The sequence below is a fragment of the Taudactylus pleione genome, unplaced genomic scaffold, assembly GCF_031769625.1.
Source record: "Taudactylus pleione unplaced genomic scaffold, aTauple2 ptg000803l, whole genome shotgun sequence".
Taxonomy (NCBI): Eukaryota; Metazoa; Chordata; class Amphibia; order Anura; family Myobatrachidae; genus Taudactylus; species Taudactylus pleione.
In genome coordinates this window covers 348,519-362,662 of record NW_028285205.1, presented here as the reverse complement: position 1 = coordinate 362,662, position 14,144 = coordinate 348,519, and the positions used below count along the sequence as shown (strand labels likewise).

General features: G+C 40.1%; 1 protein-coding gene across 1 annotated transcript in view; it reads left to right on the top strand.

The window, feature by feature from the left end:
* The window catches only part of DOK5 (docking protein 5), a 244,682-nt gene that overhangs the window by 209,197 nt on the left and 21,341 nt on the right, over positions 1-14,144 (top strand). The window contains exons 5-6 of the mRNA XM_088458026.1: positions 2,362-2,551; positions 8,334-8,469. Of these exons, the coding sequence (XP_088314152.1) occupies positions 2,362-2,551; positions 8,334-8,469 (326 nt within the window). The remainder of the gene's footprint in view (positions 1-2,361; positions 2,552-8,333; positions 8,470-14,144) is intronic.

The following is a 14,144-nucleotide window of genomic DNA, read 5'->3' as shown; positions in this document are numbered from 1 at the left end:
GTAGCGCTGGGTGACATTGTCTGGTGATCACAGGTGATCGATCAGCAGACAATAGCTGCTAAGAGAGCCACATAACTCGAAATAAGGGATTCCATTCTTTCATATGTGAGTGACCCTACATTTACAGGTGTAATTAAGGGCGTTATAGGCCCTCCCACCCATATACTGAAAATTTCTATTTTCAGTAGTCCAAGATTGTCTGGTGATAACAAATGATCACCAGGCAAAAGCTACTAGTGGGCCACACAATTTGGAAGTCTGGATTCCTCTTTCAAATATGGGTGCCTACAAATTGCAGGTGTCGTATGGGCGTGTGATGGCACATAGTGTCCATATACGGAAACATATTTTGTATAGTGATGATAGGTGATGACCAGACAATAAGCACTAAAATCCAATCATTTGAAAGAGGAGACTCCTATCTTTTTAAAATGGATGCCCCTGATTTTATGGATTCTTGGGCCATGATTCTATTCTACGCGATGTGAATAGCACCGGGAGTGAGCTCCCGGAGCTATACAATACACCGTGCTGCTAAGCCCGACTAAGGATTTCTTCTCGCACCCCTCCGGGGATGCGAGCAGAAATCCGACAAAAGTCCAGGTGCAATGCTGTTTTCTGCCCTTAGCGCCAGGAAAACAGCATCACGCCGGGAAGTTAGGTCAGGGAATGCCCGTTCTCGCGCCTAAACACCCTGTTTAAGGCGCGAGAACGAGCCTTCCCCGACCTAACATCGCGATGATTGAATAGCTCCGGGAGCTATCTCCCAGCGCTATTTACATCGCGCTCAATTGAATCGTGCCCTTGGACTCCATGATTTCACTGTAGTGCAGATGGTTTTACCTGGTCACTAGGAAATAATCTCAAAGGGGGGCACATAATTTGAAAGAGGGGACTGCTCTCTTTCAAACAAGTGTGCCCCAATGTTTCTAGGTGCTGGGGATGGGGAGATAGAGGGACTATAATTCCCTCTTCCAGCTGCTTTGATTCCCTCTTCCAGCTGCTTTGATTAATTTTATTTTTACAAAAGTGACATTGGCATGCATTTGTGCGCCTGTGGCACTTCACGTTCAGGCCAGGCAGCTTCCAGGAGTACCCACCGATCCTTAGGACTTGGGTAGGAAGGTCGGGTTGTGGTAAAATATTCTTTCTTTTCTAGTGCAGCCACTCTGAATAGAGGACGAGTGGGGCTCACTCTCCACAGTCTAGCTATACTGTATGTTTGGAGGGCGAGCTCCACTCGTACCCTGCACAAAGGGGTTAAACACATAGTGGTTTTGTATTTTATTTTACTGCCCCTTAAAATTAATGGCTGAAACCTCCAAATATGCAGCTAATATAAAAAGTGACACTTAGTGAATTTAAAATGAACAGAGAGATTGAGATTTAAGAGAGGTGTGTTCTACTCCTACCAAACTCAAATCTAAATTGCTGTGTAAAAATAAAGCTGTCCAGTATTTGTGGGCTATATGCAAAGTCAGTGAGTTTTAAACCTTCATGCAAAAATTATAAATTATTTGCACTGATTGAATTTGCACTGCTTGCAAAGTTACTTTTTTTTTTTTTGCTTCGCTTCCAACTCCAAATCATTCCCAAAATCTTTAAGCCAGGGTAAAATATTCCACCAGTAAAGCATCCAAAATGCTTTTACTAGGAGTTTCCAGACTTGTTCTGTGCTGCAAATTTTTCAGGCTAAGGGGCGATTACAGTGAAGTTGCACACAGTAGGGGTTGTAAATTTGTTTACCGATTCATTGTTCATGATTTTAAGCCCTATCAAATCAAATGGGTAGCCAAATTGAGTGTCCTCTGCTACCATGAATGTTACTGTATATATCCAAAAATAATTATCATTCTACTCGGACTACGCTCAATTTCAACAAATTCCTGCTACAGAATTATTTCTGGCTGTCAGAAAACATAGTGCACATGCCATTATCACAAATGGAGACGTTATGTAGAGGCTGGTGGTGGGGGTATAAGGTAGCTTAATAAATATGTCTCAGATACTGAATAGCTTACATCAGCAATAGTACGTACTGTATGTAAACCATCTCCAGAGTTCAGCATATCATTTCATAATGTAGTTCAGAGGTAAATTCTCTACTTGTTATGACATAAGTCAGTCCCAGTGTGCCCTGAAAAGCAACGGGTTCTCCATTTCTTAAGTTGTAGTTTACGAACACACATAGCAAGCTTTCCTGTTTTTTCTTTTTTAGTTGCATACTGTATATATGTGTTTTTAAGATGTAGTTGTAACATGTATGGTCTTCCATCTTAATTTGTTACTGTTGCACAGTCATATTTTGCCTTATTTTTTTATTTATAAAGATTTAAGACTAACATTCTGTTTTTCTCCCAGAGAGATTCAATGTGTATTTGATGCCATCCCCTAATTTAGATGTCCATGGGGAATGCACTCTGCAGATAACATTTGAGAACATCTGCCTGTGGGATGTACAGAACCCAAGGATGAAGCTGGTGTCTTGGCCGCTAAGCTCATTGCGGAGGTATGGGCGGGACCCAGCTTGGTTCACGTTTGAAGCTGGAAGGTGTGTAAAAAAAAAAATAGAAAGAGAAAATCACATTATCCTCCAAGCACTTGTGTGTGTATTTTATTTTTTTCTTTCCTGAATGACAATAAAAATTGCAGAATTGTGTTTCAAGTGGAGCTGTCATACGTGGAGGCAGCCATTATGTTACTGTGAGATGCTGCTTGTCAATTCCTTGGCCATGAATTGCCTCAGGGATGTTACTCATTGCTAAATATAGTTTGTATTCTCATGATTATTAGTAAAACCACAAATGACTGCCGCCACTGTCAATGGTCAACAAGTGCTCTTTAATGAGAATGCTTGGACATCATCTGGTAGATGGTAGATCTGGTACATTGAGATGTGGAGAGTTTGGTAGTAAAAGGTGTCTCAGTGGTTGAATGAATCAATAGATTGAAAAATATAAAACATTATCAGCCTCTCTCAATAGTCTGAGATATGCCGGCCCAAACTGATTCCGTTTTTGCCTTTTAAATTATTGCAGCTTTAAATATGGGCAAACTTAGTGGATTCATGTCCCTTGTCTGCATCTTGCAGGCTATTACATAAGGTCCTATACCTTTATTTGCTACTTAAAGGGCTTCTCCAGCACTTTTTTTTTCATCTCCAAAGTCTTCTTATGGGGTGATTTAATTAACTGCAAATGCCACCGCTACACTGGTGTTTTACACATTACAGTACCTCACAATAGGTTTCTTCTGCTTACAGTCTATGGTGGTGCAAATAGAATCAGCCTTTTATGACTGGCTGAAAACGGAAGCTTACGTGTAATTGAATCCAGTCCTTAATCTTGGATTATTCCTGACAGTAATTAGTCAATGGAAATTAAAAAGTTTACTTTATAATTGATTAATGTTGCACTAAAGAGTATAAAAGTTTGTTATTTTAAAAATTACTTTTCCCATCATTGAGCCCTCCATCATCTCCCATATGTGGACTCTAGAAATGTGACTTTTAAATATAGTTAGAGAACTCCACTGAGTTATATGGATTTAACACAACAAATGAGTATAATCTCCTACTGCCATTTTTGGGACACAGCACCATATAAATTCATCAACTAAGATGACCACAATCCACTGCATAAAGGGGTCTATTCATATAGCAGGGAAAAGCCCTTTATCACTCTCCCACTGTGATAACAGGACTTTTCACTGCTTCATCCTATACAGAGAAGGAGTTACAGTGGAGAAATCGCTTCTCCATACACTAGTAATGAGTCTCCTGATGGGAGAAAAGCAGTAAAGACTGATGTCTTCCTGCCTCCTCCCCTCAGTGACACCAGCCAATAAGAGGTGCCCAGGAAGAAGGTGGCAGAAAAAAATTCAAGCAATTAATAAAGGGAGGGTTGGTTGGGGGGTCTGTAAGAGTATTGTTAGGAAAGTATTGCAGATCAGCTAATGAGAGTTCTGCCAAGTAGAGAGTCTGCCCCACAGACTGTGAAGTATCAACCACTTATCCATCTGTTTATGTCTAACATAGGGGTGAAGTAAACCACTTCTCAAGGTCACAGCAGGCTGCTGCCAGCTGAGATTTATTGAGGTGGCTCAACAGTTAAAAAAAAAAACAATACATAAAAAATTTAGGGTGCAATAACAGAGCTCTGGACGAAGAGCAGCACAAGGGGGAGAGGCACCATTACTATGGCTTGAAGGTTTTGGAGTCTGACCGGGGCAGCCAGTTGCTGCTGAACTCCAATACAGTTGCTACTGCTGGGGACAAGTGAAGCTCTCAGGGAAGGTACAGGGTTTGGGGAATTTCTGCAGGATGGCCGCACGTGGATGCAAAGAGGTGCTCATGTCCTTATTGGGAAAGCTGCTGCTTTATAACAGCAGCCAGAGCTGCCACAGCAAAGTGAAGTACAGGAGGCTACAACTTTACCAGCGCATGCGCAGTATTCGGATCTCAGGACACTGATGCAGTATTTTTCAATCTGCATTAATCTATTGCTTCGCTCAGGAGGCTGAATATCGTGGGACATCGCAAAATGGGTATTACTGAAACACTTGGTAACTTCAAAATATCTCTCATCGATATGATGCAATCGGTTTTAAAAGTTACCATGACCCACTTCATTATCTTTATGAATAAACCCCATATTCTCCAGGTAAAATTCATGGGGAATTGTAATTTCTGAGGATTTTAGCAAGAGCTAAAATCACTGGAAGAGCAGTCCCCAATGTGCCAAGTACTCCTTCCCCTCAAATATAGTACAGTAACACTGATTTACTGTATGTAAAGCTGTGGTAAACAAATAACAATGAAAAGATAACACAGATCCACATACATATAATAATGTTTTGCATCTTACTGAGAAAAGCAACAATATCATGTAATTTGTGATGAAGATTTTGTTATGAGCAAGATCAGTCTAATTTTGAAAGACATTGAAAAGAAATTAAGAACAACGTAATTAATGTGTCTGATCTGAGGCTAGCACAGAGCTTAGTCACTGATCCTTTTGAACATGAACTTTGCTTACCAGGCTTAATAAGTAAGTTCTAAGAATAGGAATCCTAATGCCTCATATGGAGGCTATTCTCCAAACCAATATGCTTACATGTTGGAAGTGCTTACATCTGCTTTCCATGCCCCCTGCATGTAATTCCCAGAATGCACAAGGAAACTTGTGACATCATAGCTTCTTTAATTAGCTGTCACATTAATTGTATTGGAAGGAAGCTCTGGCAGTCTCGGATTTGTTTGCCTCTGCTATTTACTGTTACATATACAGTATATGGACTCACAAATAATCTGTTCACCAGGCATCATTCACTAGGCGTAAATGGAAATGTCAGTGAAGTGGAAGCAATGTTTGGGTGGCTGTGAAATGCTTCTGCCTGCTTGAAAAAAAAATGTCCAGTCAAATGACTGGAGAGCAGAATTTTTATAGGCCCATGGCTCTACCTCTGAGTATTGGTGTAAGTGGCTTGTGCAAGACTAAGGATACTGGCTATATACCTTCCTACCTATACCTTCTAAAACCTGCCTATAACCTCTAAGATTTACGTACGCAGTCATACAGTAAAATAAAGACCTTAGACCTTGAACATGTGTTTCCAAAGCACAAAGTATTATTCAACCAAAGTACAGATAATACACGCTGTGATCTAAGTACAATTTAGTGCAAAGAAATGATACAGACCCAAGATACAATCATACATAGCGCTCTGGGACCAGATTCCGGCATCAGCAAGAGACCTTCAGCAATCAGCAGAATAGACTAGAAACCCAGGGTCAGAGCACACATATTTATACCCCCCCAGAAATAAGCTGAACAAAAGAGAGGTCTTGTTGCGTTTCCATTGGCTCTCCTTCATGGTGCGTTTGTTGCAAGGCACTTAACAGGTTGATTCAAATGGCTACAGTTCAGCCTCCAACAGCTGGTTGCCTTCATTTTCCCACCTCATGCAAATCTAGACTGTTGGTTTTACAAAGTACATTTTGGTTATTTATGTCTTTACGGTCCATAAGTTGCGAACGCATGTTCCATTCTTCACACCGATGATACCAGAAAGCTGTGGATAAAGCGCAGATCAGCATAATACCAAACACGGTTTATTTATCATGTATTAAACCTTAGATACCAAATAGTCTTTATTTCACGGCATTTGTAATAAATGAATAAAACTTGGATCTTTTACTTTATAGCTATGGAACCTTTTGTGTAAGTGTGCATTATGTAAGTATTAGGGATATGAGAAAAGACGCTAGTTAGGTTTATCTGATTTGGGGCAGATGTGCATGCATGCAGCTAATAAACAGCGTTCGCATGCAGGATATTGAGCATTCGCTAATGTGCGTCATGTTAGCAGCGCAACTGTGCGTAATGTGCAGTGTTTATGCATGAGATTCTATTTATGATGGATTTACACACACATATATATATATATATATATATATATATATATATACATATCTCATTCCTTACTAAAAGTTTCAAACTGCAATGCAAATGTGTTATGGGCAGTGATCTTCACTTTTCAAACAAGGTGGAGACCCCCAGCTGTGAAGCTGGGGCCATTCTGTCTGGGAGTGAGACTAAAACCTGTTTGGGATTCAGACAAATTCAATTGTGTAGATCAATGTCTGGGTTATATTACAATTGCCACAACTATACTTGTCTATATATAGGGATTCCCAATTTTTATGTAAAACACTCACAGTATTCTGTTGTATTGTCTATTCTATTTACTTTTCTCAGGAGGCTGTTTTTCTAGTTGTTTTGGCATTTCTCTATGCAAGGTTGTCCCCAGAATGGGCCTGTCATGGCTTCTAAAAAGATTATCAAAAACATTGCCATCTGTACTTAGCTCCTGAGTTGTAACTTAAAATGGCGCTGGTCGCAAAATGGCATCTTGCAGATTCTTGTTTCTAAATTGGAGTCTAGCTGCCATTCACAAGATGGCATCGCGCACGCTAATTTTTTACGCTGATTCCGTCTCAGCCACTAATCCTGCTTCAACAGTCCACTTCCAGCCCTGCCGGACCAGCAGGGTTTGTGTTAAAACCATCTGCAGAAAATTATACTGCACTGAAAGTTTTTGTAACATCTAGCACTTGTCCTGCACCGACTGTAGGACAATTAAATCATCCTATGCACCCTGCTTTATAAGAATGGTGCACAACTGAGTGCAAATTATTTAAGTGACAGACTTTCATAAATGCCTTCTGATATAAAGAAATGCAGCACAGACTGCTGGATGTTGCAGGTAAGGTGGTTCTTGGAAGGCTGTGAATAGTGGAAGAGACACTGAGGGCAGTCCTGAAAGATAGGGAGGCTGGATGCCGCTGGATTGTACATAATTTAAAAATTAAGGTCTTTTACAATTCAATAATAAGTCTTTCACTGGTGCGTGCCTGACCAATATCATTACCTCCTACAGTGTGTGCGTTGATCATGTCAGAAAAAGTTCTCATAGTATGTTTGAACTCTGTGCATACTCAGAAGGCCTATGGTACAAGCCCTTTAAAACCTCAATGAATGTTCTTTTACACAAGTCTATAACCTTCAAACACAAGACTACAATAAAAATGTGTATATATATATATATATATATATATATACATATATATACAGGGGATGCGGTAAATTTCCTGACTGCAGGGGTTCCGGCGCACAGATTACTGCTGCTGCAATCCCAACACTTGTCAAAATCCTGGCACTGGCATGCCAACCGCTGGAGTCCCGAAGTTGAGTAGCGGGGTTGGGGGAAGGGCAATGGCATAACTAAGGTGGGTTGGGCGGGGCTCGTGCCCTGGGTGCCGTTGGACCAGCTGTGAGCGCTGGGGTGTGTGTTTGTTTTAGCAGCCAATGAGAGTCAAACAGGCAGGGTAGGGGGAGGGTTAGAATACTGAGCGACAAGTATCGGTATTCTAACCCTGTCAGGGTGCCAGCATCAGGATTATTACCGCTGGGATTCCGAGTGCCGGCATCCCATACCCATCCCATATACAGTGTATATATATATATATATATATATATACTTATATCAATCTATCTATCTATATATATATAAATAGTTATATATATAAAAGTACCCCTGTTCTTTACCATAATTTAACACAACACAATTTAAGGATGCTAGCTTTATAATTTGCAGTATTTATCTGTATGAGGTCAGTCATACTTTTATCTGTCTGTTTGTTTGCACAGGATCAGGATGTAACCAGTTTGATTGCAGTAGACAAGCTTGGATATACTACAGGGAAGACTAATGTAATTGGCTGCAGAATCCAAGCCTTCGTTCACATGTGTTTTGTGTTTGTCTGTTGGCAGGATGTGTGACACAGGGGAAGGACTGTTTATCTTCCAAACCAGAGAAGGTGAAGCCATTTATCATAAGGTTCATTCAGCAGCTCTGGCAATAGCAGAGCAACACGAGCGGTTACTACAGAGTGTCAAGAATTCAATGGTACGTGCCCTGCTAATTCCTACGCTCCAATATACATTATTTATAAGGTGAAATATTACATTTATTTTAATTAACATTAAAACTCATTTATGACCCAGAAATATTGTGGACCAGCAATAATTCTTTATCTGTGTAAATGCATCCAGTTTTCTGGACAATACCATTATGTGTATACCTGTCCTTGCTAATCAATCATCACTAAGCTTTGTGTATTGACTGGAAAATGTGCGCAGTTACTAGCGTGAAATACTGCATTTATTTGCAACTTACTAACACATTTCCTTCATAAATTGAAGCTTTTCTGTTTTTCTTTTAAAATACTACTTGGTTCAGGCTCATTTATGTCTTACATTAATCATAAGTTGAGGGGACATCAAGACTGTCCTTAATGCATTCCATGCTTGTGTTTTACATTGGTAGAAATACACCTAGGTATGATCTTTTCTATTAATTTGCGACTGGAATTTGCAAAATGTAAAATATATTGATACATAGGGTACCAAACTACAAATCATAGATGTTGGTAGGGCTACATGATTATGCATCCAGACATTGTGGTAGTTCCTGGTTTCAGGCAGTTGGTGGTGCACTTAGTTTGTGATAGTCAGACATATTTACTGCATAAGCAGAAGTAATCAGTGCTGCCAAAACCCTATTGTCAACATCACTGACTCAATTGCTTTGGCTTTCCAATCAGTGCTCTCAAAACGAGACATGTCTGCAGAAATGGCAAATTCCCTTGTCTTCTGTGGAGAAATATTAAACAGCTAAGCAGGGCCATAACTAGGTATTTGATGGCCCCATAGCAAAAGAGTGTAAGGGCCCCTATGTACCACTCAATGGTGAAAAATGTATATATAACACATGTAACTTTGACAGAGAAAATTGGCCCTCCACAGCTCTGGGCCCCATAGCAGCTGCACCCTTTGCACCTATGGTAGTTACGCCTATGCAGCTAAGGAATCAGGGGGTGAATATTTTTCATTTATTAGGGGAAGTAATATATATTTTCATGATCCCAGAAGATAAAATTAATCAGATAAGATTTAAAAAAAATCTTAGTTTGGACATATAATTACATGTTACTTATAGTACATCTAAAATTTATTTCCAGAATAAGCACATATAAATGAGTCCACATACTGCACACTTATTCCTCCATTGTGCTAATTTTTCCTAATTTTCACATCTTAGGCCCTGATTCAGACCCACTCGCAAGCGGCTGTCCGCTCGCAAGTGGGTCGATGTTGTGCACTGCGCATTCACACGACGGCGGGAGCTCCGTCGTGCGCATGTCCCAGACACGCGCGAGCGAAGGACTTTCCTTCGCTCGTTGTGTCTGATCAAAGGGGGCGTGCTGTCGATGTTGATTGACAGCACGCCCCCTTTGGTGGGCGTGCCGGGGGCGTGCCTCCCTGACGGGGGCATTCCCAAGGGAACGCCTACCGTCAGAAGCCGGCCCACTGACATCACTAGTGATGTCAGTGGGAGTGATTTTGGCTCTGATAGAGCCAAAATCACTCCGGGCCTTGCGGTTGAAAAACTCAACCGCAGGCTCCGGCTCGCAGTGGCGATGGTCGCGATGGTCAAGATCATCGCGGCCATCAAACTGCACGCTCGTATAGGCTGTGGGTGGTGACCCACAGCTATACGAGCGTCCATGAGGACGCACCAGAATTATGGAGGGCGGCCCTCATTCAGAGCGTGCGCTCTGCTCAGAGCGTACGGCTCTGAATGAGGGCCTTAGTTCGCTCATAGTGTACTAGGTACTTAGGATTAGTGTTTTGGCGTAGTTTAGTACTAAAGTCCATTGCATACTAAATTGGGGTTATTTGGTGCAATTTGAGGCTAGGGGGTACATTTACTAAAGTGCAGGTTTTTAGAAATGGGATGTTGCCCATAGCAACCAGTCAGATTTTAGCTATTATCTTCTAGAAGGTGCTAGTTAATCTGATTGGTTGCTATGGACAAAATCTCCACTTCTAAAAACTGCACTTTAGTGAATATATCCCTAGCCTCAAATCGCACCAAATAACCCCAATTTAGTATGCAATGGACTTAACTACTAAACCACGTCAAAACACTAATCCTAGGTACCTAGAACACTATGAGCGAACTAAGATGTGAAAATGAGGAAAACTTAGCACAATGGAGGAAAAAGTATGCAGTTTGTGTAATAAGGCAAAAGACAGGTCTGATACGAGTTACCTACGCCATCTGTGACTTACTTACATATTCTCAGTCTGTGCCAAATATCCCTGTTTAGCATTCTATGGTCATTGTTACTTAGCAGCACCAAAAACCTAATCCTAAGTACCTTTTACACTATTTGAGTATTAAGACTCAAAGTTGAAGAAAAAGTAGCAAAATTGAGGAAACAGTATGCAGTATGGGAATCGAGTCATATAGCGCAAAAAGGATAGGTGTATGAGGATAGGTCATTGTCTCACACAAGACACTGCAGAGACTTTCCTTCATGCACTGTGATTGCTCAGATTGATTACTACTGTATTTCTTTCATACTTGTCTTCTCCTAACCAATCTATTTTGAATGCAAAATGGCTAGATTCATTTTCCTTGCAAAACATTCTTCTGCTGCTGCTCCACACTGTCAGTCCAACTCCATACATGTACTCCAAACAATTGGTTGGGCCCATGAAGCAGGGGCATGACTACTCTATGTTAAGTGCACATGGAAGCTTACGCTGAGGGGGGCATTGCTATACCTCCTTGGCTGGCCCCTAGAAAGACCGACCGCCACTATGGCTGTATTTATACTGTGGAATTCTCTCCCTTATACAATAAGACCCCAACCCTTCAAGCACTCTATGAAAACAGACCTCAGGTAGCGTACTGTAACAAATTCGTGAAAAATTTATTTTCTTTACCCCCTTTGGCTATTCTATCCAGGTACCACCCCATTACACAGTTCATTTAAACTTATAATTCCATACTTAAACAGTCTTTTGGTTCACAAACCAACATTGCTGTGTGACTGCATGTGGCCAGACAAATATGCAATTTGTGGCATTTTATCTCAAGCAACAAACTACTATTTTCAAAGAGATTGTAATATTGCGAGCAGGACCCTATTACCACTTTTTCTGTCTATTAATACCTGGTCTTGCTTTACTACTGTGTTTCTTCCTAATTGTAAAGTTTTGCAGAGTATACTTGTGCTATATATAGATACAAATATACATATGTGTGACATGCCAGCATATGTCAATATGTATTTGTCAAGGGATAACTGGAAAAGGCAAATATTCAGCAGATCTCTAATCAAGACACTGAACTGATAATTTGAATTTTGTTGGAAAAAAAAAAAGAGGGGATACACTTGTTTAACATCATCTGGTGTGACTAGTACACATGACAGTCCAGTACTTTGCTGTCATACCACAGATGCAAAGCACAATGGAGCAGATGTACTAAGCTCTGGAAAGTGATAAATTGAAGAGTGATAAGCGACCAACCAATCAGCTCCTAACTGTCATTTTCCAAACACAGCCTGTAACATGACAATTGGGAGCTGAATGGCTGGCCATTTATCACTCTGCACTTTATAATTTTCCAGCAGAGCTTCGTACATCTGCCTCATTAGCTCTTATTAGATGCACTTAGAATGGGTGTTCTTTTGCATTTTATCTTGCATTATTTGATCCAAATTCCCAAGAGGTTTATTCATACTTTTTTTATAATCCTTCCAAATGAATAGCGTAGGCTTTGCTTTGCGTCCAGTTTCTAGTACATTTACAGTAATTATGCAATGGTATGATAAAATGGTAGATACAATTGTAGTGTTCCAGCAAGATCACCTCCATGTGTTTCGGGAAAGCTTTCACATGAAAAATAAATAAAATGAGAAATAACGCAATGTTCTAAAGACTGAAGTAATTACATTTGCAGTGCACTTAATACAATCCTTAATTGGCTTACTAAACACATTCTGTTATACAGTGTGGAAATACACCACTTTTCTTGCCATCAATATTTTCCACTCTTTGACAAGTCTGTATCTTGGTTATGTGTTCTGGTAATTAAGATTCAATTTTTTTTCATTAAGGCTAATTACAGCCCATCGGAACATTGTGTATATATGCCAATTTACATATCTGAACGAACGAAAAGATTTTTAGCACTTTAAACCTGTGTAGCATGGTATCAGGCCAATTTCCTTGTTCAGCATGTTCTTTGTTTTTTGTAAATGTATTGGTTATACACAGGTCTAACTCCTGCATAATGTTAACCACAATAAGCAGATGTGATTTTAAGCAACTGTCTTGCAGTCTCCTAGGTAATGTAATTTCCAGACTACTATAAATCTAATGAAGCTGAAGGGGTTGAGCAATAACTCTTTTTTTCATTAGCATTTTCAACTTTATTACAGTAACTCAGCAGTCATCAAGTCAGTTACTTTAACAAGCAAAATATGTTGTTGCTATAGATTTTAGTATGTACTCTTAATTGACATTTATGAGCTACAGTATGTAGTTAAATATGGGCATTATATAAATAGGCCAATATCACCTTGTCCATCAGATGTCTGGTGACATTTTGGAATCTTCTCCCATTTATATTACATAATTTCTGTGAGTTTCAGCTAGATACGTTTTCCACCATCATGTGCAATCAACTGATAAACTTGTTATCAACACCCCCCCCCCCCCCTTACACCTTGGACAGGGGCTTTTTAAAGTGCAAACTTTTGCAGAACTACAGGTTTCAGTGAAAATGCACTGTTGAAAGAGTGACTGTAGATCTCAGGCATCTCCTCAGGTGATGTACCAAAATGCTTTTGAATTGTGGGCCAACAAATTTGTACTTAAATTGTGGATTATTTGTAAAAAGTAGTACTGTAGTTTTAAAGGCATTAAACACAATTTACAATGTAAATGTGTTCATTTTTCAAATAATATAATTTTTTTCTTTCTTATTTTATGTTTTACCTTTTTAAAGAGATTTTTGGCTGTGAAATTAAAATTAAATTCTTGAACTGTGCCAAATGGCTTCCCTCTTCACTAAGGAAAGGTTATTGAGAAAGTGGTTGCAACTTAACTGGAAACCCATCTATCAAACTATAATATTTATGATCCATTCCAGTCAGGATTCAGGAGAAGACATAGCAGTGAAACAGTCCTGGTATGTGTGCTTAATGATCTTCTGATGGCAAGAGACAGAGGTGACTGTTCAATTTTAATCCTTCTGGACCTCTCTGCAGCATTTGATACTGTGATGGGATTCTAATTGAGCACCTGAAAAATGTCTGTGGGGCGGTTGATACTGTACTTAGCTGGTTCAAATAATTTCTCACCGGCAGGTCACAGAGAGTTTCTTCTGTAGTATACCCATCATCACCAGTGCCACTGCCATTCGGTGTTCCACAAAGTTTTAAACTATCTTACATGCTTTTTGCAGTATACATGCTACCAATGGGGGAAAAAATCAGTCCAGTTGGTTGGCTATGCCGTAGTCTTGTCCATTGATGGTGAGCTCCTATCATAAGGACCTTTGTTTTGTCAGGATTCAGACATGGCCAACTGGCACTCATCCACTCCTAGATCTCAGCTAGACAGCCATTTAAGGTGGCATTTGGTTCTCAGGGCCTGATTCAGCCTCGGGAATAGAGAGAGAAATTGCACTTAACTGTGTACCTGGACAAACCATATTGCAAT